The sequence below is a fragment of the Lagopus muta genome, chromosome 8 (genome assembly GCF_023343835.1).
Source record: "Lagopus muta isolate bLagMut1 chromosome 8, bLagMut1 primary, whole genome shotgun sequence".
In the NCBI taxonomy this organism is placed as follows: domain Eukaryota; kingdom Metazoa; phylum Chordata; class Aves; order Galliformes; family Phasianidae; genus Lagopus; species Lagopus muta.
This window is the reverse complement of record NC_064440.1, coordinates 24,705,050-24,728,159: the sequence shown is the minus strand read 5'-3', so window position 1 is coordinate 24,728,159 and position 23,110 is coordinate 24,705,050. Positions and strand designations below refer to the sequence as shown.

The 23,110-nt window shown below is 41.8% G+C and overlaps 1 protein-coding gene across 7 annotated transcripts in view; it reads left to right on the top strand.

The window, feature by feature from the left end:
• KLF7 (KLF transcription factor 7) overlaps positions 1-22,739 on the top strand; it is a 59,446-nt gene extending 36,707 nt beyond the window's left edge. Inside the window, exons 3-6 of one of the 7 annotated variants that reach the window (XR_007378495.1) lie at positions 8,373-8,496; positions 14,854-15,140; positions 15,896-15,980; positions 16,807-20,439. Coding sequence is in view for 1 of the 7 variants with exons in the window: in XM_048952817.1 (XP_048808774.1) it covers positions 8,373-8,496; positions 14,854-14,905 (176 nt within the window). In the remaining 6 variants the exon portion in view is untranslated. Of the gene's footprint in view, positions 1-8,372; positions 8,497-14,853; positions 20,440-22,352 lie in introns of those variants that run through there. The other 6 variants (XR_007378493.1, XR_007378492.1, XR_007378494.1 and 3 more) reach the window with 6 other exon arrangements.
• The last annotated feature ends 371 nt before the right edge of the window (positions 22,740-23,110 follow it).

Sequence of the window (23,110 nt, the reverse complement as noted above, 5' to 3'; positions counted from 1 at the left end):
GTGGCAAAGGGCAGAAAAGGAAGCGACACATAAATAGAATGAACCACCAACACTGCAATGGTTCGAATAATCGAAAAATCACATTCATTAGCAAAAATGTGAGCAAAACCAATTTAAAACATTAATAGTTGGGAAAGTGGGCGTGTCTTCAATTGTTTTGTTGTTTTTCTCTTGGTCAGTTCTAGTCACTGACAAATATCTTTTGTGTTTACTTTTGTTTTTTGCACAGTATTTCCCAGAAACTCTTGGACCAATACGCAAGTGTCCAAGGAGCAGATCTGCTGCCTGCTCTGCACTGAATACAACACACCATGTCCTGGGAAGGGCTCTCACCATTGTTCACCCCCCAGTCTAAATTACCAAAAAAGACAAAGGCAAAAAAGTCTGTTGTGGAGTCCTGGACAAATTATAGAACGATAAAATCATAAATTCTGACCTGGTGAACTGCTGAATTTTTCTTCTTTTTCATCTCCTGCTGCTGCTGCCTCGCCTTGCATCTCTGAGCTCGCAGAGCTGTGCTGAATTTGAAACTAAAAGCCCTCAGCCAAGATTTTTTTTTAAGTTCTTACAACTTCTCTTGGGGACCAAAGCAATGGCAGCCTGAAGCAGCACAGAATGTGTAATTAGGGCAGGCAGTGATGCCTTGCTGGTGGGGCCAGGCAGGAGGAGAGGAGGGGATGCGCGGCACTGCGGCTCGCACAAAGCGCAGGGCGCTGACAGCCCGGCCGGGTACCAGCCCTGCTGCACAGCTGCTCTGCCCTCGCGTTGCCAAGCAACTCCATCCATCCTTTTTTCAAAACATTTTAATTTTCCTCCCCCCTTCTCAGTCCTTCTGGAGGGCTAATTGGGGAGCCGTGCTGCTGGCGATGCTGCTGGGTGCTGCCGGCCGTGCCACCCGGCTGCCGCCCCTGGGCTGGTAATTAGCAGGCAGGAGGCCGGTGCGCGCCCAGGCTGGCGCCGAGGGGATTTGGAAGGGCGGTGTTGTTTTGGGGCTTTGTCTCAGTGGAAGTTTGAATAGAGCCAGGGAGGTAAAGGCTGGCATCAGCCATCCCACGCCTGGTGTGGGGCACGGGTTGCAGTGGGGTTCGTTACAGGTGGCCTCGCGAGTGGGGTAGAAAATGGAGTATTGCCATTTCTTTGAGCGTTGCGGCATGCGTTGCTTTCCTCTGCATTTCAGCTAGACAAGTAGGCTTTGTGGATGTGTGTTATGTGTGTGTGTGTCTGCAAGAAATAAGGCTGAAAAAAATCATTTATTTTCACATCCTCTGCAGCTGGCTTGGTAGAGGAGCTTTGACAAGGGCCCTGGGGACTAATCCGGAGCTTTGAGGTTCGTGGAAAGACTGATTGGACATTGGATCTGGCTCTTAACCTCTTTCCCCCCCATCTCTAATACAGACATGATTAGAGCCATCTCTCTATAAGGGCACTTCTGACCTTTTTGGATGAAAGGAGCTGTTCATCATTCACGGAAATGTACTTCTTTTACACTTGATCATCCCTGCTCGCCTATAAATAGGTACAACCTTCTCACATTGTGTTTTTCACAATTCTGTCACATTCTTCTCCAGCCCTGCACTGTCTGCTGCCAGCTTTTCTCTTGTGCTTTGTCACCGTTTCAAAGGCTTTTCTATCTTCCAGCAGGTGGCAAAACTGTGAATAAAATGCTTTTTTTCCCTTTTTCCTCTTTTTGGGTAGAAAGCACTGGCGAGCCACTTAAAATACTGACCATGCCCCCCCCTTGCCTTCCTTTGTCATAATAAAAATAATAATTACGCTTGCTATTTCTCCAACAAAAATCAATTAGGAGTGTATTGAGGAATGAAAGGCTCAGGAAAGTATCTGAAATTGATTTTTATAATTAGTTTTACTGGTTGATGGGTCACGTGTACATACACTTAAATAGTGGCATTGACTTCCAGAGGATGTGTGTGTTAAATAGCCTGCTCTTCCTTTTTGCTGAAGGCATGAACCTTCTGATCTTAAAAAGAGGGTGGTGTTGTGTGCTGAACTGCAGCCACTCTGTAGCTTTTCTGAGAAGTCCCCAGCAAAGCACGTTGGAGTCCTGTGGTGGTAACTTGCTGAATTTAGCATGAAAGTGGAGATATTTGACAAACAGCAGATCTTGGGATGCTCTTCCTCTGCATCTTGCATTTGAGGGAGTGTGCAAGTGCAAAGAGGGAGGACAGACACAGGTGTAAAGGAGACCTATTTCCTTGGGAGATTTCATTTTTTCCAGACTCCTTAAATCTGAATTTCCTTCTGCAGCATGCTCCTGTTCAATATCACATAGCACTTTCCATACGAATAGAGGTGTGACCAGTCACATTTTCTGTTATGTCATGTGATGTGTACTGATATTCAGCTAATAAGAAGAATTATGGCTCAGCTTCATTGGTATGCCACGCATGGAGCTTGTAAAGCTCTCAGGGACCCTTACAGATGAAGAGCGCTACATAAATATAAAATATTGTTAATGTGATGTTCCACATTAGGCTTCCCATTGTGCCGTGGCAGACTTTTGTAATAAACTGTAAAGCAAATACAAATGTCTGCCTGGCATTTCTCCGCAAGGCAACTTGGGGGGCTGCTTTCTCATTTGCCCCCCGTTTGCTGGTGTTCCTGAGCAACCTCCATCTGCAGGGACAGCAGCCCCGGCGCAGAGCTGTCCCACTAGTGACACTGCAGGGACGTGGTGTGACGGTGCGTTCCCAACCGCCAGCCCAGGAACAGAAGGTCCCAAAAGGATTTCTCAGAAAGGGTGGCAAGGAAAGTTATTAAAACACTCTCTGAAAAAGCCAGTGGGACTCCTTGGTTCTTCACACACTTTATACAACTCAGGCCCTTAGAGCATCCGTTTGCATTTAATTCCTCTCTCAGCTGTAATTTGCAGTTTGTCTGATTCTCTGGGAATGCCAGTCTTAGAGCAAGCATGGCTAAAGCTGTCTTTCAATATACTGAGACTTTTTAGAACTGGTTTCGTTTTGAGTATTTTTTTAATCACAGAATTTAAAAAGGAAGGAGATGTTCTGCGTTTCTTTCATAAAACTTTATTTTTAATTCCGAAACTGTATGTAAATAAGTAGAACATATGGTGACTTTTCAGGGGAGTTTATTCTTTTTTAAAGACTCACTTTTTTTTGGTGTACATTCTATATTAAGGAGCTCTTATAGCATAACAAACATTCTATTTGATTGCCCTTCACAATGTGCATGCAGACAGGATGTGTTCTTTTCCTCAGTTTCTTTAAACCTTCCTGGCTAACTTAGTCATACTGATAAAAGAAACTTCTTAACTGCACCGCATTTTAGCACTGAGATATCCTAGCAAGAGTTTTTGACTGTAATCCTCCACTGTACTTTTTTGGGTTGGTCTCTTTTTGAAGATCATTGCAGGATTGTGGGGCTTTAATGGCTTGCTTATTTTACAAAGCACTCTGTAACCAACATGCCTGTGCTGTGTGTTTAAATTGAGGGGAGTGGGGAGCCAGAAGCAAGCAGGCATGGATGACCATACTATGTTTGTTTGCTTATAATTCTGTAAAGATACGGTGTGAAACTCGAGCCTTAACGGGCATATTTCCAATGGAGCCAGCCATTGGGTTTCACCTCACAGCTCTGCCAGCCTGTGCTGTCTTACTATGCACATACCCAAATCTGTAGGGTTTTCTTCTAAGGTCTTCACTCTTGAAATCTATGGAATAGAAACTAAACTGTTTAGTTTCTTTTCTTTTATTCTGTTTTAGTAACTAATATTTCTAGTTGCAGGGTTGCCAAGAGAAGTTTAAAATCACGACCCTGATTATCTCTAAAGCAGAAGGCAAATGATCTCTATGTGTTACTGCTTTCTTCTTTAAAATCTCGTTATTTTGGGGGGAAGATAGGTCTCACAGACTTTGTAAACTCTTGGAGTTGGCAATAAATAGTGCAAAATATAAGATGTATAATATCCCCAGCATCTTCTGTTGTGTACTGTAGTTTTGTGATCATGACAGCATCCTCAGCAGATCTTGGTTATGTACCTCCATGTACATAACGTTTCTACTAATTGTAATAGTGGTTTTTTGCAATAACTCAATTTTACCTTTTATCATTGCATGCTTCCTATAAATTTACAAAGTTTTTTGTTGCAGAATGCACTAAGCTAGATGAAATGAAAAGGGATGGAGGTCCAAACCGTAACAGTGTACTGTGGGTGTAGTTTCTAAAAGGAGGTTGTCTGGTGTGTGTATGGGAACTGTTGGACCACAGCCTGAACCTCTGATTGACCACCTGAGGCAAGCGCTGAGTCAGCTGTGGGAGCACAGGTGAAGGCAATGCAGCTGTGCTACCGGAAGGGGTGGAGCCTGGCTGCACCTCTCCTAGACTCCATTTAAGGGCTGACCCCCACTGCAGAAGGGTCTTTTTCTGGAGATTGCTGCTTGTGGAGTTTACTGTGAGCCTACAACACTGGTGAGCATTTTCATTTATTTTGATTATCTTTCCACCGTGATAATCTTACTAAGCCTAACCTCTGTGTATCTTTTCACTGTGCACCTACTGATTGTGCAAACATGCCATGAACAGAAGTGAAACAGAGAGCTTCTTCCCCAGGCAGACCAATCTCAGGCTACAATAAATGCTCTGGGAAAATGAAAGGCTAGAAATGGTCTAAGGACTGATCAGTAGTTTTTCCTGTAGTGCTCTATGTGCTCGTAAGTATCTGCAGGCTGCTGCTAAAGCACCATCAGTTTGCAGCTAAGGATGTGTTCATGTGAGTATTTTCTGCTGTTTGAAACTCTGCTTTTAGGGCTGGTCTCTGCTGCCCTCCTTCCCAGCGCTGTGGTTCAGCCCGGAGAGCAGACACAGAAGCACAGTATTGCAGAACCACAGAATCGTAGGGGCTGGGAAGGACCTCTGGGATTCATCAAGTCCAACTCCCCTGCTAAAGCGTGTTCCATGGGTTGCTCCACCACCCTAGCTCAGTTCTAGAATTTTTTCATGCACAAGTGGGACTTTGTGTTACCTGCATAATCTGATGCTTAAAATCTGCATTGCTGGCTGCCTGCCCTTCCCAGGTGTGCTTGTGGACACGTAGAAGCTCAGCCAGCCCTGTGGTGGAGTTTTTTTGCAGGCACACAGCTGGGTATTGGCTTCTTTTTGGGTGTGCACTGTGAATTTGAGGATTTATGTAAGCACTGCGTGAATCCTTGTGTTGAACAAGGGTGATTTAAGGAGCAGAGCTCCTTCCTGAGAACGGCTCTCATACACAAGGTTTAAGTTCAGTTATTAATTTTAAGGAATTAGACCCTGAAAATTGTCAGGATGGCACATTTTTAATTGGATTTTAAAGCCCATAATTAATATGCTAAAAAAGGGGAGATCCTCGTCCTGTAGAAGTGAGTGGGAGTTTTGCCATTGCTTTCAGCAGAGGAGAATTTTGCCATCTATCCTTTTATTGTAACTCCTCCACAACAGCAGGAGAGCACTGGCACGTGGAAATGAGAGTTCCCATTTCTCCTGCCTGCCATTTCAGTAGTGAGGTAGGAGGGGCCTCTCCCCCTCTCATGCCCACGCTTCCTACAGACATACACCTTGGCAAGATAGCTCTCATTTCATCTGTGAGTAAGATGAAAGCAGCCATTAAAGATGCAGTTTGTTCTTTGTCCTCCCATGCAGAGATACAGAGATCTCTCTCTCTCCATGCCCTCTTGGACTATGGAGTGGCTGAAGGAGAGCAGGATGCTGCCCTCCCTGAGGTCTCTGCATCAGGGAGTCTATAGGGCTTTAAAGGTCACTGTGCTCCTTTGCCTTCACTGTGTGCCACGCAGAGCTCTGCACACCAGTGCGCTCTGCTGTCTGGGAGCGCAAGGAGGTGTGCTGACATTTTGTGTGGCTTCAGTTACAGAGGAAAAGCATCTGAGAACAGAACTCAGCTCAGGGCAGTGTAAGCTGCAAATTGAGATCGCTTGAGAGAGGAGCCCTCGGAGCAAGCAGCAGAGATACGTGGCATCCTGTGGGTTTATCAGTAATCATGCTTGGCATTTCTGTCTCTCTTAACCTATATATAGCACTGTATGTTTTCAAAGCTTTTGACAAATGTTAACAATCCAAACCCAGCTTCAGTCCTAACAGCCCTTGTTTCACAGAACCACGCAATGTTTTGCCTTCACCCTTCTGCTCTCACACTGGCCGTACCTGCCAGATTTGGCTGAGCACTCATCTTTCACCTTTATGGCACATGTAGCAAATGTGGTATGAGGTGCTTTGTCTGCCTTGCTGTCTGCTCTCTAAGGTAGGCACTAGAGAGCATCAGAGAACCAAGCAAGCTGAATTATCACCGAGGTTCATTTACTGACAGCTTTTTAAAATAATGCATGCAAACTGTTCACGTAGAATTGCTGCACCATCTCAGATGTGATCAGAGCAGGGGAAATCCTTCTTCTCTGACAAGGGGGGATGAAATACAATGTGCTTAGTAGGGTGTCACGGGCTGTGGAGACAGTGCCAAACAACTGCAGCCCTGGTGTCTGGGGCAGTGCTGGTGACAGTGTTTGAATTGCAATTGAGGAAGCAGCACGGAAGCAGGACACCAGCACTTGGCTCGCTAACAAGAAGTTTTTTGCCTTTTTTTTCTCTGGGGGGAAAAAAAAAACAAACAACAATTAAAGAAAAAAATCTCACTAAAAACTGTACGAGTCTGCAGGGCTGACCAGTCAGGCACAGTGTAAGTGTGAGATGGAGTTATTATTGTCTTGTTTGGTGTGTCCCTATGGTGGGTTGTGGCACACCATAGGGACATCCAGGCTGGCCTTTCTTGTTTCAGGGACTGAGGGGACAATTTGGTATTCTGGTGAAGTCTCGCTGGCTGCTGCTCCCTCTTCATTGCTTTACCCAGTGAATCCTTTAATTGAGTTACTGTGCTTAATGTCTGGTAAAGTGGCTCAGCTCCAGTTAACACCTCAGCCCACTCTGCTGTCTGGGGTGGGTGACCATTGTAAAACAGAGCTGCCTTAGCAGTAAGAAGCTTGCAGACTCACTCACAGCAGAGCATATTTTTATTATTATTAAGTATTTTGACACAATTCTCTTGCCCTCTTTGCTTTTCTTTTTCATTTGGCTTTTCCACTTTGTCACCTTGAAATACATAGGTCTACCATAATGAGATCTCACTTCTTTACCTGCTGAATAGACATGCTAAATATAGAAATCTGAGTCTCTGCACTGAGACATTTGCCTGCTGTGGCCAAGAAGAGAGGTCATACAGATTGCAACTTCAGTTTGGCCAGTGGTGGGTTTTGTTTTTTTTTTTTTTTTTTTTTTTTTTTTTTTTTTTAAGATTGCCTTCTTAGCAATTTTAAGGATAAATAAGTAATAATCCCTTCTCTGCTTATAGTTGCTGGCTTAGGATCTTGGTAGTGCAAGGGATTTCTTGTCAACATTTTATTTTATTTCAACTCCCTTCTCTCCTAATGCATTTGCACTGTGCTGACTGTGTGGGGATCAGTGACACTGAATTCCTACAGAAAGAGAAACAATGGAGCATTTCCTTGTGGGGGTGATGATAAATTTGAATGCACATGAATACATGTGCACTGAATGAGAAAAGGGGGGGCACCAGCCCTGGGAAGCCTCCATGAAGAGGTCTAAAGGACTCCACTGGTGCTGCACCACGGCAGCCTGATTCACAGAGGCTGCTCTTTGTTAGAAGATGGCTAAAGGTGAACACAGCAGACCAGTCTCACTTCTGTCTTACTGCTGCAGCGATATGATTGATATCTGGGGGCAGAAAAACAGCCCCAAAAATTGTTGGGAGCAACTGGAGAAGGTGCAGCTTTAGGAGGCTGTGGGCATGGAAACTTGGGGAAGCAGATGTGAGTTTGGCCACGCAAGGGGTGAGCTGCAGCCTGGGAAAAGCGTGTGGTGCAGTGGTGGTGGTTGCTGTTGGAGGGTGTGCAGGGAGAGATGTGACTTGCTCCCGCCTGTGGTGTGGTTAGGTATGGGTACAGCCATCACAAGTACCAGAGCAATTAGCCAGCAAGAGCTGAGCAAGCTGCAGGGTTGACTGAAAATGAGGCTGTAACAGCACAGGGCTGAGGATTCTTGGGAAGTGCTGAGGGTTTCACTCAAGAGCAGTTAACAAGCTTTGTTAGAAATGGGAAATGAGGTGTAGGGAGAATTTTAACAGATCAACAGGAGGTGAAGCTGGATCCATCCACAGTACAGTGTGTCATATGTCCTAAGTTGTTTGAATTGCACTGTGGCCTTGATCGTGTGACTGAGTGTGCGCTAACCTGCCTGGGTGGGGAAGGGGTGAGGTGGAAGACACGGGACTTGCAAGTGGAGTGCTCAGTAATGCTGCTGCTGCGCTGACTCTTCTCTCCTCCCCTCTGCAGGTGAGAAGCCTTACAAGTGCTCGTGGGAAGGGTGCGAGTGGCGTTTTGCACGGAGCGACGAGCTCACGAGGCATTACAGAAAGCACACGGGTGCAAAGCCCTTTAAATGCAACCATTGTGACAGGTAATGCAGCCTCCTGATGTGGTGTTTAAGCAAAATGTGGTCCTTGTGAATGGTTGGTGTGGAGCTGTCAGACCCTTGGCAGCCTGGAGTGGTGGGGCAGCCCAGCCCCTCCATGTCTTGTGTCCCCCTTCCTTAATTCCTCAGCCAAAGGAGGGCACAAAGAAAGGGCTGGATGCAAGTCTCACTGGAACCTGCCCATGTTTGTTGTGGGCACAGGACTCAATCCATAGGGCAGCTTATTTAAATACTCCATAATCACAGTGGAAGTTCAGAAGGCCCTGGACCTGCTGTTGTCAGAGTAGGTCCACAGAGTATCTCCACAGCTTTCCATCTTGTTATGCCAGTGTCCCTTGAAAAGCAGAGCTCCTTCCCCACCTGCCTCCTTCAAGGGCTACCCCAAGCACCTCTGCTGGCTTCCTGTATGTTGGCAGGGTACTTCATTTTCAAAAGCACTAAAAAAAGACTAATTCAGGCACATCTGACAATTCAAGTTCATGAGATTGTTTTGTGTTGGATCAGTGATTGCTGCATATTCCTGCTAATGAGTGAATCTTTTCTCCAGTTCTAATTTTCAACCTTGATGTCTGTTTGATGTGCGAAATATTCTGCCACCTTGTTTTGAGTGGGCGCAGATTTAAAAGCATGGTAGGTGCCTAGAGCCAGGCTTCTCAAAGAGCTTAATATGTAACAGTCCTCCTCTGGGCACTCGGAGCTGAGGGACCAGGTTTGCATGGAGAGCTGAGCACCCAGCAATTCCTACTGAGGGCAGTGGAAGCTGCTGCTTGCAGCCCACTTTTTGCTGTCCTCGCCACTTCAGCTGCTGAATGAAAAAGCTCCTCTGAAAAATTGAATTGTCCTTGCTTGGTGCTGAGTGCTTTTGAAAGCTGGGTTCTTTGAATGCAGAAACAAAACCAAAAGAAAATCCTCCTCTCTATCCCCAGTCCCAGATGATAAGAAATTAGGGTGGAGCAAAAGCAATTACCACTGTAATGACTCTTGACAGCGCTGTCAGGATCGAACAATGAGCACTTCTCCTCAAACCCCCAGCTGGAGGCTGGCAGTGCCCTGGGTAAAACCTGGATGCAGTGTAGAGCAATCAAATAATGTGCTTGCATCTGAACACGTTATCTGGTAATCCTATTTGTACATATATTTTAAAAGAGACTTAAGAAAATTACCTGTCTTTTTAATGCAGCATTAAGGTTCTCTACTCTGATAAGAAAACATTCTGTAATACAATAAAGGCTCTAGGAAGCCTCTGGGTACACCAGACCAGCAGAGTACATGCATGGAGAGAGGATGTATGGGACATAAACAAGGGACCCCATCCTTTTATGGGAAGGAAATTTGATCATTTTCACATCCTGCCTTTCCAAGTGCTTCATCTCCTTGAACGCTCTTCTCCCCTCGTCTCCCTTCTTCCTGCCCCCCTTCAGCCACAGAGAGCCCTTCTCTCGGATTGTTTTTTGCCTTAGCCCTGGATTATTCTTTGTTTTCTGAGAATGAGGGACAGGATAAACTAAGTAGGGACTTCTGGAGTCGTGTTTTTGTATAAGCACCTCTGTGAAGGAGGACATTTGTGTTCTGTTTTTAGTGTAAGGCATTTCCTTTCTCTTTTTTCTCTGAAGAACAGAGTAACCACCCCAGCCCCAAAAGCGCACTAACACAAGCAGTGCAAAACTGCAGGGTTTCTGTTAGAATCTTTAGCAGAGATTTAAAGAAATAGTCAGTATTTTCAACTCCTCAGTCTCCGTCAGTCCATCTTTCAGCATTCATTCTCCTCCCTTTTCATATTTCCCCTTACTATCTGGGTTTTTGTTGTTGGCAGCCAATTCAGTTGCTAAAGTGAAGAGATGCATTTCGGCAACTGTCTAATACATCATCTTTTCCACTTCCAATGGATCTGCAGATAAAAGAAAACAAGATTAATTAGGAAGTTAAGACTGCAAGTCTGTGCACTAAACTCCATGCACATGCTTTTTATGTGTGGCAGGAGTCAGGTTCAGCTTTATTTTCCCAGTTGCAAGCTCACTGACTGGCGCTGCCTGTTCTTTTGGACCACTCTGCCATACCACTATTTTTCCTTCTTTTCCCATTCATTGATCTCTCTAGTACTGTCTATTGCAGATGTCACTTCAAGTGGGCACTCAAATGTGCATAAGTCTGTCCCTAGCCATTTAGACAGATGTCTAATGTTGAAGAAGCTTCCTCCTGAGCCAGAGATCCCAAATGGAGAACAGTTTCTTCATATCTGAACTGCTGCTCTCTTCTGCATCCACCTTTATTGACACAAGGTGTGATCACTCCCACAAACATCTTGGCTTGATAAATCTTAAGGAGCTTTTTGGAGCTACTTTTTGCAATACTGACATCACAGAATTGTTTGGAAGAGAAGGCTGTACCTGGGCAATTGGAGCATAAAAGCGGTGATTGAAATAGTAAAGGGGAGAACTGTACAATTTTGCTTGCAGTTCCCTTCCAGTCTATTTTCAGAAGCAGTTGTATCTATTACCTCCTGGCCACCAACGTGGGAATATTCATATAATCTCTGTACAAGACAATTCTAAAGCGAAAGAGATTAGATGATGTGATGCTGTTCTGCTGCTGTCCCAGCCCAAGCACTGCATACCCCACAGATCTCATTGTTAGTTACAGCTGCCAGGCCACCGTTGGTTTAAGTATCACCATATGTGCTGCAAATGATATGTGGTTTGGTGGCAGCAGGGGGAAAGGAGAATCAGCTGAGGTGGTGCAGAAGGCGGTGTGCAAGTCCCTCGTGCCTTCCAGACACAAGGGGTATGCTGTTTATCATCATCCTCCAGGAGCTATGCTCTTCAGAAACACAGGCAGGTTATGTTCCTCGCACAGTGCGAGGCTTTGGCACTCCAAGGGAAAGAGGATGACAGGGAAGTGGCACTTGCTTGTAATGCCTGTGTCCTCTTGGACAGCAAGTTAATAGCAAGTTGGACAGTTAAGAGTGCGCTTAGCTGGAATGCACAAATCCCACAGCAGGGAATCCACAGCTGGTAAGAAAGATGGCTGAACAGTACATTCTCTTCTCGTCATTGTTACCTTCCCTCTTTCTCCTGCAGAGACTTCAGTGCTGAGCAGTACTGTGTTGCTAGGGAGATAGAGCAAAAAGAGAAAGGAGCCAATTGTGTTTCAGAGCGGGAAAGTTTTGCATTATGCATCACTGCATGACTTTCAAAATTAGGGTATCTTAACCTAGCATAAACTGTCCTTCCCAGGAAGAGCTGCATCGTGGGGATGATGGGCCCATGCACAGCACACAGTGCTGGTCTAGAACTGGAAGAGGTGCAGAGCCCGAGTTGTGCAGCAAGGTCTTGTCTTGCAGGCAGGATGAGGGACTAACAAGCTGCTGCTGCTTTCTATGTGGGAGAAGGAATTTATCTTGTCAGTTTGTCCTGTGGAGCTTTCTTCGCTGCTGGCTCTTGTTCCAGCAGAGAGAAAATGTGCCTACTGATCAGTAGTGGGTTTTTTTTTCCCTCTGACATACTTTAGCTGCAACATTTGATAGAGACTGCTTTACTGTTGAAAATCAAAATCTACCAGCCTTACCAATAAAGAGAGCTAGCCAAATTAGTCAGCAGGAGAATGTGAAGAATTCATGTTGTACCATTTTATTAGCAGGAATTAGCAAAAAATTATGCCATTTTAGTATCTGTAAAAACATTATAGAGCTGAAAAATACCCTGGATACTAATACTATGGTAATTGAAGTGAAGCAGTGGCTTAAATTCATATTTTTAACAGATTTTACTGTGTTGTGACTCTGCACTCTTTTTCCTGGGACGCATCTCTAATACAATTGGAGAGGAAAAGCCATTCTTGGGTAGTGGTCTTATGACTAGTCCTAGGCTAAAGTGCCAGCTGGTGCATGTCTTTTTGGCAGTCACTCGAGCTGTTGTTTTGTTTTGGCAGCCCTTGCAGCTAGAGCATGCTGCTTTCTCTGTTTAGACTGATGAGAGAAATGTTGGTCCATGGGTGTATTTTGGCACCCTGAGGCTAGAAAATTCTAGCTGTGCTGAGCCTGCTGTGCTGAGAGCCAAGTGCCTGTTGTCAGACCCTCATCTGTGTCTCTGCACTTCATGCAGGAGCTTGGAGGAATACAGCCACTATCCCATTCTGAAATCTTTATTTTTTGCCATTCTGTTACAGAAAGGTACTAACCTTGTCAAGCTGATAGAAATCAGTTGAGAACAGCTGGTTTGAGCAGAGTTGTTCTTGTCCTCAGATGATGAGAATCAAGCTTTTCTTAGGAAAGTGCCTCCTTACAAGCTTTCTTTGTCTTAAGAGTTTACCTTTTGGTGACTCATCTTTGTATAGATGGAGACAGACTGCTTGTGTAGCACAGTGCCAGCAAGACAGAAGAGATTCCCTAACTATTTAAAACCTCTTCATTTTCATTAGTTCTTCAATTTCTTAGCCTTTTTTCTGGTTAGGGTTTCTATTGTCTGGGTATTTGCCTTTAGATTGAGGTCACTTTTGTTTTATTTTCTTTGATTGTATAGTTGAATTTATTCTTTTACATTCTTTCTGAAAAATAAAGAATACTCAGCTACTGCCTTTTGAAAAGTAGACTTACTGCCCACTTGTAAGCTATGGAGATTCTCACAGTAAGCCATTAGTATATTCTCCTAACTGGTATTTTACACTTCTATATTCTAAAATATAGTGACAGTGGAAAGACATTGCAGGCAAATCAGTTGTGGAGGTTGCTTATCATTATGTCCTCAGAGCCTACAAAAACAATTTATTCAAAAGCCACAGATACGCGTCTTTGTGTGTGATATTCATAATGAATGCTTCTTGCTCTTACTAAAAATAAATGTGCCAGTGTCTTACGGCTTAGGGTGGAAAGAAAGCAAGCCAAGATTTGCAGGGAACTTGGAAACCTCGCATTTCTACTACACGCTTCAAGTTGAACGCTCAGAAATTTGATTTATTAGGATGTCTCTGTACTGCCTGACAGTTGAGCTCCTTCTCAAGGCTTTAGGGTAGGCAGCCAGAACCACTGTCTGCTTGTCCAGCAGTTTGTTCCCTGTTGCTGTACATACCTTTATTGTGATAGTATGAACTGGGTTGGTGCATTTAACCTCATTTCTAATGGACGTGGAGTTGGAAAAATATTCTTGCTTACTGTCAGCCTTAATAAAATGGAATTTGTATTGACTGACAGAGAAGAAAAGCGCCTGTCCACCTGAGAGCCCCTAGTCAATGAGAATATGTTAGTGGTGTGAAGTCCCAGATTTTGGGCTGCAGCTCCTGCTGCTGTGAGTTCCCTGCAGCATGTCTTCTACAAGGCAGTTGCTTTAGAATGGTAATTCCTGATTAACTCTTTTTGGGGTTGCTCTTCTCTGGGAGAGTGTTTGATTCTGAGTATGTTAACTCACTTTCCCAAGTGGATTAAGTAATTTCAGAAGAAGGCAGTCATAAGCCTTTAGAGAGGGAGTTAATCAAGAATAGATGCTTCATTTCAAATTCATGCCCTACCTTATCCTTAATTATCTGCATGTTTAGACCAGCCCTAAAAGGCAACTAGTTCTCTAGGGTTGCAGTTCTAAGACAATCTCATCAGAATCCTTTTACATGTTCAGAAAGTTATTTTTAATGAGGAGATGGAGGAACGATGGCTTTGTGGATGAAGAACAGAAACTGAAAGTGGAAGTCCTGGCTGTTTAATTCTTGTTATTTACAATTTCCTTGCCTTTCTGTGTCTCAATTTTCACGTTTACAGGGTGGGTTTAATAATAACTTATCTCAACATAATTCAGGGGGATATCATTCATCAGCATCCACATACTACCACTGAGATTCCCTAGGGAGAAAAGGAAAGATACATAGCCTGGATGATTTCCAGCCCATGAGCTTTGAACCATTTTCTTTCCAATTTGGAGTTAAAAATGGGAATTTAGTTTTTGAAACTTATGTTGGTGTTTGTTAAAGGTAGTGGTTTTTTAAACTGGCTTTGCTAAGTAAAGCTGATTTGTTTTATTTTTCACCATATGCACACGCACAGACACGAAATATTTGACTTTGTCCTACAGGTGCATGTATGAGCACACTTGTCTGGTATTTCACACAGTGAAAGAGGAGGAGGGAAAGAAACAGTGAAAAGAGGAGAATAGTCTATTTAGCTTTCAGCAGCGCAGTTGGCCATCTGTGGTTGTGGTGAATCACACAGAATTTGGTGGTGTGAATCTGAAGAACAGTTCTAAACCATGATAAATATTTCCTCTTGTATATAAAGAGGGAGGAGCAGGAGCCGGGTTTTTTTGTTTGTTTTTTTCTTTTCCCCAAATCTTGATTTCATGTGACATTTGGTTTATTTTGCAGGTGTTTTTCCAGGTCTGATCACCTTGCCCTCCACATGAAGAGGCACATCTAAGTATCTGTCAGCTTGGCATGGATGACATCTGAGCTAAGTGTTGTGAGATGAAGTGGAACTCAAGTTATAATGTGCTGCCTTGCAAGAGAAGAGAACTCTATCACATGTAACCCTCTGTACAGAGACCACACACTCACACTGTCATACACCCAGTTATACTTCAATACATCCATTGGTTCTTTATGCCTTGCCCCAGCTGGATGGGAGAAGATGCAGGCGAGGAAATGCTGTAGAGGTGAAGTCAATGAGAAGGAACAATTGCTTACAGTACTTCGTCTCTCTTGGATTTGTTTCCTGGTTTTGCCAATGGAAAACAAAGGAAATGGAGGAGGCTTCCCTGCAGGTGGACGGCAGTAGGAGGGGCTTATTTAACTTGCTTCTCAGTGCAACTCAATAGGAGAAAATGTCGTCTTGAAGTTGCATATTTGTAGCACTAACTTTCTTTTTAAATAGATGGGGGGAAAACAATGACCTAGAAAACCAAATCCCAGTTTGGTAGCCAAATTAACCTCGTGGTTCATTTGTTCTTTGTCTGAGGATTCCTAATGTTCAATGCATCAGACTTTTCACAGACACTTTGACTGTCTTGGTTTTTGTTCTTCTTCCTAGAACTGAGCTATTGAGATTCATTTAAGTCAATACCAGTAGCCTTAATGGCAGTAGACTGTGGAGTGACACTTGTTACACAAATATCCTCTCTTTGGCCTGAGTTTATGTAGACTTCACGGAGGACTATATTTTGGTTTTGTTCTTGTTTTTGTTTTAATTTTTGTTTTGGCTATTGCACAACATATGCACTAGGGACTCTGGAAGCTGCTGCCATGATGGCTAAGTGGCCAAGGGATAAACTTTGAGAAACAGTATCTAATATCTCTGTAGGCCTCACCTTATTGCCATAGCTAGAACTTTTTGTTTATTTGTTGAATGAAAACTTTAAAAGCTTATTTGGAAGCTTAAACCTTTTTTTTCCCTCTTTTCTCTACGAACAAGTGATCTTCAGAACTCCTTGTCTGCACCTGGATATCGGTCTGGGACTGGCCACACAGGCATGACTACGGGATTCCTTCCACATCATGTGAGCATGTTAGCCACAACTCACAGTGACTTAGTGATGAATTATGTTGCTTTGTCTCGCAGTTCTTCTAATAACCAATTTAAAACATTAGACTTTTGTTTGCGTAAAGAGCACCTGCAGACATTTTAATTTAAACTTGATGTTTTTCGAACATCTTACACACTCACATACAAACAAGCCAAAAATCCTGCTCCAGTCTCTGAGTGGGAAATAAAGAACTTCTTCCAAGTACAATGGCTTCATTCAGCATTAGCCTTTTAAAGAAATTATGAAAGTCCTCCTTTTCCATTCATCAAGTTGATGCTGTAGCCTGCTCCTATGTGTAACAGTGTAAACAGTGAAGGAAGGGTTGGGTTTTACGTACAGCAATGAGACTTTTCTGAATGATTGATCTAAAGTGCTAATAACCTTGAGGCCCATTTTGGCCTACTGTGTGAACCATCAAGGGAAAGTGAAGGTCTCATGCTCACCCTTCAGTCCTATTGGTAATTTGATTTTGTTGGGCACAAAGTGGATTAAAGTCTTTGTTACAAAACAAACAAAAAAGCATCTTACGGTAACTCATGTTTGAAACTATTTGGCGCTGGCCCTGACTCCAAAGACTGCATTTAGGACCATAAAGGTGGCTTGTGCAAGCAGGCGTGTGGTCATTAGATTGTATACTTTGTATGTTCTGGGACCATCTCTAAAGGATGACTAAAAATTAAACAAAATGGTGCATGGTCCACAAATGGTTGCTGCTCTTTTATACTGTATTAGCCAGCTGCCCTTCTTTGACTGTTTTGACACATTGACTGTTAAATATTTCCCTTAATTCATGTTTTAGGAGTTGAAACTGTACTCTTGGGGAAAAAGAACAAACAAGAAACTCAATAGATGTTTAAGAGCTGTCATCGGGATCCTTGGCACTTGAATTCTCAGAATTTTGCAACCTTTGGTTCCAGTGAGAGATTGAATTTACTCAAAAGATGCTGGTTTTCCTCACAGTTCTTGCAAAGCACTGTGACTGTCAACTAAATGCTTTTGGGACAGGAGGGAATTACAACGTCTGGCCCATATGGCATGAAATATGGACCAAAATCTAACCATCTTTTAGGGGCAATGATGTAACATTCATGATAAGAGAGGGAGAGAGAGAGAGAGCAAAAGTGAGTGAGAAGAAAAGAAAGGTAGAAGAAGAGAAAGAAAGAAAATTGAGTTTATTCCAAAGATTTAAAACTAACCATGCTATGTATACGTATGTGGAGCACTGCTTGCTGACAATCTTGTATTTCTCTGCTTCTGTGTTTGCATACTTTTTATGACCATTCCATCCAGCTGTTCTACTGGGACTGAGGGCCCTAGCATTCAATTTGTATTGGAATATATGGAGCATCCTGCCAGATGTCTAATGGAAACTGAAACCGCAGCTGTGTGAAACTGTAGACCATCCAGTCAGTGCATTACATTAGAAAAAGGTTAACAGAATCCTAGAATTTCATTACTGTAGCATCCTAAAGTATATGCTCTCAAACTCACTGCTATGGTACTCTTTGGCTGTGAACCTGCATAAATATCTTTCCTTGACCTCTGAACACACCTGCCTTTAGACATGCTAACAGTAGCCTACAAATCATAGTTATTTAGTGTCAGTTTAAGTACCAGTTATTCCAGTTTTCATTTGTGGTCTTGTTGATGTCTCATTTAAATATGGCAGAACAAGGGCCCCATGGGAAACAAACAAACATGCTGAAATGTATGATTATTTTGTTCTGAAGACATGCTTACAATTTAAATCCTGGGTCTATCTAGCTATAAAAACATAGAAGAAAAGAGGATAACAGACTTAACCAGATTTTAGACTTAACAGGCTCTTTCTGCTGCAGGTCTTGAACTCTGAAGCCAAATTTGGGGCTTTGAGACCATCTTTTCTGTTTCTTAAGGGAGGTGTTTTTTCACAAGTGTGTTGTGTGTTCTGTCTGTCTCTGCACTTCAGTTCTTGGGTTCTCTTTTGCAAGTGTCTTAATCATTACTGAAATTTCAAACCTTAACTTGTATTTTGTAGGAGTCTCCATTTTGGAAAGGCACATTCCAGGAGTCATTTTTTACAATGACAGCTTTTCTTTCCTTGCAGATATTTCAAGCTGTACACTTCAAACCTGAGTAATGCATTATAGCTAGATCCTTTTTGGACTGTATCCCCTTGCTAAAGTTGTACAGATGTTCTCTATTTATAAATTGTGAGTAGAAATAGGCTAATAAGGAAAGGCAAATCCATTCTATAGGTCTTCTTTGGAAGCAAAACCATAAATAGATGATTTGGTAACGGCAGAACGGCAGCCAGGTCTTTCTGGCTTTTCTGAAGAAATTCAAATGTGATTTCCAAGGCCGTGGAGCTGTAGAATGAGAACAAATTGAGACAAATATCACGGAAAATAGTATGCATGGAAGAAATGTCCCTTTTTGTGATAGTAAATAGCATTTTGGAGCAGAGCATAGAATCAATCATAGGAGAATGCAGGTGGGAGGGGAGCTCCAGAGGCCATCTCAGCCAACCTTTACCTAGAGCTGGGTGCTCAGGGCTGTGTCCAGTCTATTTTTCAATGCTACCAAGGATGGAAATTTTGCAGCTACTCTGTATAGGCCGGTCTGGTTTTTGACCACTTAAATGTTTAAAAACAAACAAAAACAATTGAAAGATAAATCTGTATGTCAAGTAGGAATTTCCCATGTTCCGACTTGTTTGCTGTCTCTTCTACTGTGCACTGATATGAAGAGTCTGGCTTCATTTTCTCCACCATCTCTGTAGGGTGTTTGTAAACAGCAATAAGATCTACCCTTTTCCTAAGATTTAACTCTGTCCACAGCCTCTGTTCGACTGTCATGTGCTCTGGCTCCTGATCTCCTGGGTGGAGCTCTGCTAGACTTGCTTCAGTATCTCATTAATTTTCTTGTAAGGGGAGACCAAAACTGGACGGAATATTCTGGATGAAGATGTGCTTTATGTGTAGCAGTGTTGAAAAATCATTTAGAAAGTACCAGTATCAAGATTTTTCTAATCAGATTTACTAAATTTATTAATTATGTTTACGGAAATACATTTTTTATACTGCCAGATTGAGGCCTGGCAAGCAAAAATCTGTCTTTTCTAACACAATCATCACTTTTTTTTATCTTAAACTGGAAAAATGTTATCACTAGTATCAAACACGGAGACATATATTTTAGTCACTTTTTAGAACAAAGCAATGCTTCAGTGCATCTTTGCGCTGCTGTTTTTTCCCCCTTAGGAGAAAAGCAACCTAAAACATCATGGGTATTTTATAAAGAGTAGTTTAACAGGTTTAGAGAGTCAGTTATTTTTCATTGTCTCAGAATTTCTCTCTTTCAAGAGCCAGCATTCAGTCTAGAAAATTATTTCACCTGGATAGACTAGGCAAAGGAACAAAAGAAATCCTATTTCCAGGACTGAAATCCTGCATTTATTCAGTGTCTTGGACAAAGCCCTGAGCGTTCTGATTTAAGTGAACTGTTTTTTAAGTTGAGGGTAAGATTAACTAACCTCCAGAGGTACCTTCCAACATTAATATTTTTTTGTTTCTGTGATTCATATCAGAGCCCTCTGTAATTAAATGTGTACTGGTTATAGCTCTTCTTAGTCTTGCTCCGGCAGAGCAAACTGTAGAATGGGCCTGTAGGATTTTTCTCAAACTCTGATAGTTTAATCCTTATTACCTTTGTTTCTTCATGAGGAAGTTGGAAAAAAAATCTTGAAGCAGCAAAAAACAACTTAGCAAAGCAGTTTGAAGGAATATCTTATCGTGAGATGTGTCACAGCTGCAGGGACCAACCAAAGATTGTGGAAACAGATTTACTAGCCTGGAAGACCCATGTTATGTCTCCAAAATGATTCCCAGTACCTGAAATCTCTGCCAACTTTTATTTCTATAGAAGTGAATAATAAAACCTTTTCTTCCTTTTCCATTCTTACTTGCCTCAGATATTTTGGATTTGGGTTTGCTGTATTATTAAAATGCCACATTTTCACTTAATACCCAGAAAACATTGACCAAACATGATCAGACAGAAGAACCTAAATGCGAGAAAAGCCTCCAGTCCCTTGATTTTTTGGAACTGTTTTACCTTCAGGTCTGAAAAAGGATAATCACAAAGGTTGTGGCTAAAATGGAGTTGAATAATTGCAGTGATTGAGTGTATTTTATCTATGACCTTTTTGATATTTACAGATTCAGGCTTTCTTCTTCATTTTATCTGACTTGAGACAGTTTGGGCTTTTTTAGCCGTCTCTAACACAAAGGTTCCTCCTATTTAACAAACTTCATTTGTCTGTGTACAGAAGAGGTCATAATTGGTGCTTTTGGCAAAACTGATGAAAATCCAACTGTCTTAAGGGTTTCCTTTTGTCTCTCTTTTCCTTAAGGTATCAAAATATTTAAATTTAGAAAAAAAAAAAAGAGAATCATTTTTACGTAATTTAATGTTACCTGGTTAGCATCCAGTTAATCAAGGGCTTTTATTCTTGGTTTTATTCAGGACATAGCACATCTAGACATTCCATCCAGCAAGACTGTTTTTTAGCTTTTGTATCTCTAGGTGACGCCTTTAACCCAACACTTTTTGAAGTACTTTTTGCTGATTTCAGATAGAGTTGCACTTGCAAAGGTCATCACATATCAAGAACAATAACAGTGCTTGACTAACTCTGTGGTTTTGGCTTGAAAAATAAAAATTATTTCCTCCCAAGATTTTACAGATGCTCATAGACAAATCTCGCCTGTCTTTCATGCACATGAAGTCTACACCTTATTGAATGATTATTTCCAGATCACGCCTGGATACTTTTCTTCCTTGTGGCACGTTTGCATCTGTTTTTGTTGGTAGTTTAGAGTCAGTTACTGCAGTCTTCCTCCTCCACAGATCTACACTGGCTTCAACAGCAAGATTTAGCATCACAAGAATCTAAGGGTCTGTCCTACTGGGTTTTAAGATCTGTCTCATAAAGCTGAGGCTTTCCTCCTCCCTTAGAGGAAGAGGTCCAAGACATACTTGTACTATATAAGTTATATATATAATGATGTAGTTGTATATATAAGTTATATATATAAAAATGTGGAGATGGTGGGGTAGGCTGCCTTTATCACCTCAAAGATGAGTTTCCCTACCAGAAAGCTTTCAAATGCAGGTGTCATTTTCAAACAGGGTTTTATAGTTTTCCTTATGCTTGTTAATGGTATTTTTGGTGTGATAATTGAAGTGGAAACTCTTCACAATTTTCCAAATGAAAGCTTTGATGATTTTTTTTAAGTGCTTTGGTCCTGACTTCTATATACTGCCAGAAAACAGGTTCTTTATCTCTGTGTGTGGCAGTACAACAGTCTACTGTATACACCTACACAGAAGAGGAAACTGAGCTACTGATTTACAGTGTGTAGTAGCCAACCGTGCCTATTGCTTTGATTTAGGGAGGGCACCTACTGTTGTCACTGCATTTTAGGAATCATTTCAGCTTTTGTAGGAAAGTTTTCAACGATTCGGGGAAATACATGTTGCTGTGTACTGTGAATGATAGGCTGCAAACTGGGGATTGGGAGGGGAGGTAGGAAGGGAGGGAGATGTGGGCTTAGCATGTACACACTGAAAATGAACTAGAATGGACAGAAAGGTGACAATTTTCGCCTTTATTATTGGGCTTCTTTGGGAAATAAAAAAAGCTAATTTGCAGTCCCTGAAAGGCCTGTTGGCTGAAGGGTTGATCTTTATATTTTGGAACATGCATTTTCCTATCTCACTGTATTTTAAAAACCAGGCCTGTCAGAATCTGGAAGTAGATCAAAACACTGGTTTGCACACTGCTTTGTTACCAAGGCCATGTCTCTACCGGGGAAGTTGTTCTAGTTTGAAACATCAGTCTAGTTAAGATCACTTTGTAGACGTACCCAGTACTCGTTTGCCTAGACTGTATTTGCATTGGCATCTTATGCAGTTAAGCAAAAGTGTAAGAAACGATTAAACCAGTTAAGATACAAGAAGGTTCTTGCACCAGTTTAAGTGTATGGTTTTGTAGTCGCTGCATATAAACCACGACAGCTTTTCTCTTAGAAACAAGGCCTTAGTTTTGCATGTCTGCTCATCTGAATTGGAAAAATAATAATGCAGGCTGTGAATTTTTTTATTGCTTTGCAAAATGGCCTGTGTTCTTACTTATCCTTTAAAACCTTTCTTTCTCTCTACTTCACATTAGATTTTTGTTTGGGGGATTTTTTTTAGTAACAACAATAAGAAGTATGAATGCTCCTGATTTAAAAATAAATAAATATATATATATATTGCTTGAAGGACTTTCATTTTGCACTATATTTTTTCTTTTACCAGATGTGTCTGACAAGTGCATTTTGGAGATGCCCTCGGTCACGTTCTCTCAGGCCAACTCTGGTATTTCTAATATATCACAGAAGTACCCAATCTTGTAGCCCTCAGTTCTGCCTTTTTTTGACATTTTATTTTTTTTAGGCTTTTTATATATATATATATATATATATATATTACTTTGTCAGTTTTTTTGCTGTACAAAAGTCTTAAGATTTAAAAATATTATTTGTATTATATGATGGTGGTATGTTAATGTTACAAAATTATTAATGAAGAAAAAATTTATTTTTGTTACTGGTCTGTTTCATAATTCTTTTTTAAATTGGTATATTGTAAGATATCTATGCAAAAATGTTATGTGACGCATTTTTATTTAAGAATGTAATATGTGTAATAAACAGTAGAATGTGTTTGGCCCAACAATGTTTAGTGTGCCTTGTCTATTATTTCTTTTTGAAGCTTCTGTGAACAGTGAAGTCATTTTTGAATATCAGTTAAAGCTGTGGTTCAGTAAGAACACATGGCATAAAATACATGACTTCCAAGAATGATTTAGCTTATCAGAATCACATTTTTGGATTTAAATAACTTTTTTAAAGATGTATTTTATAGTGGCTTAAGTGTTGCTTATATCAGTGCTGTTGCACATGTTGCTTTTGGATAAGATGCATAAGAAAGAAATTTGCAATCTTAAAAGCTGACTAGATTTCCAGATTTGCTTCTGCTGGATTCAGTGAATTTATTCTTTGTCTGCTTGCACT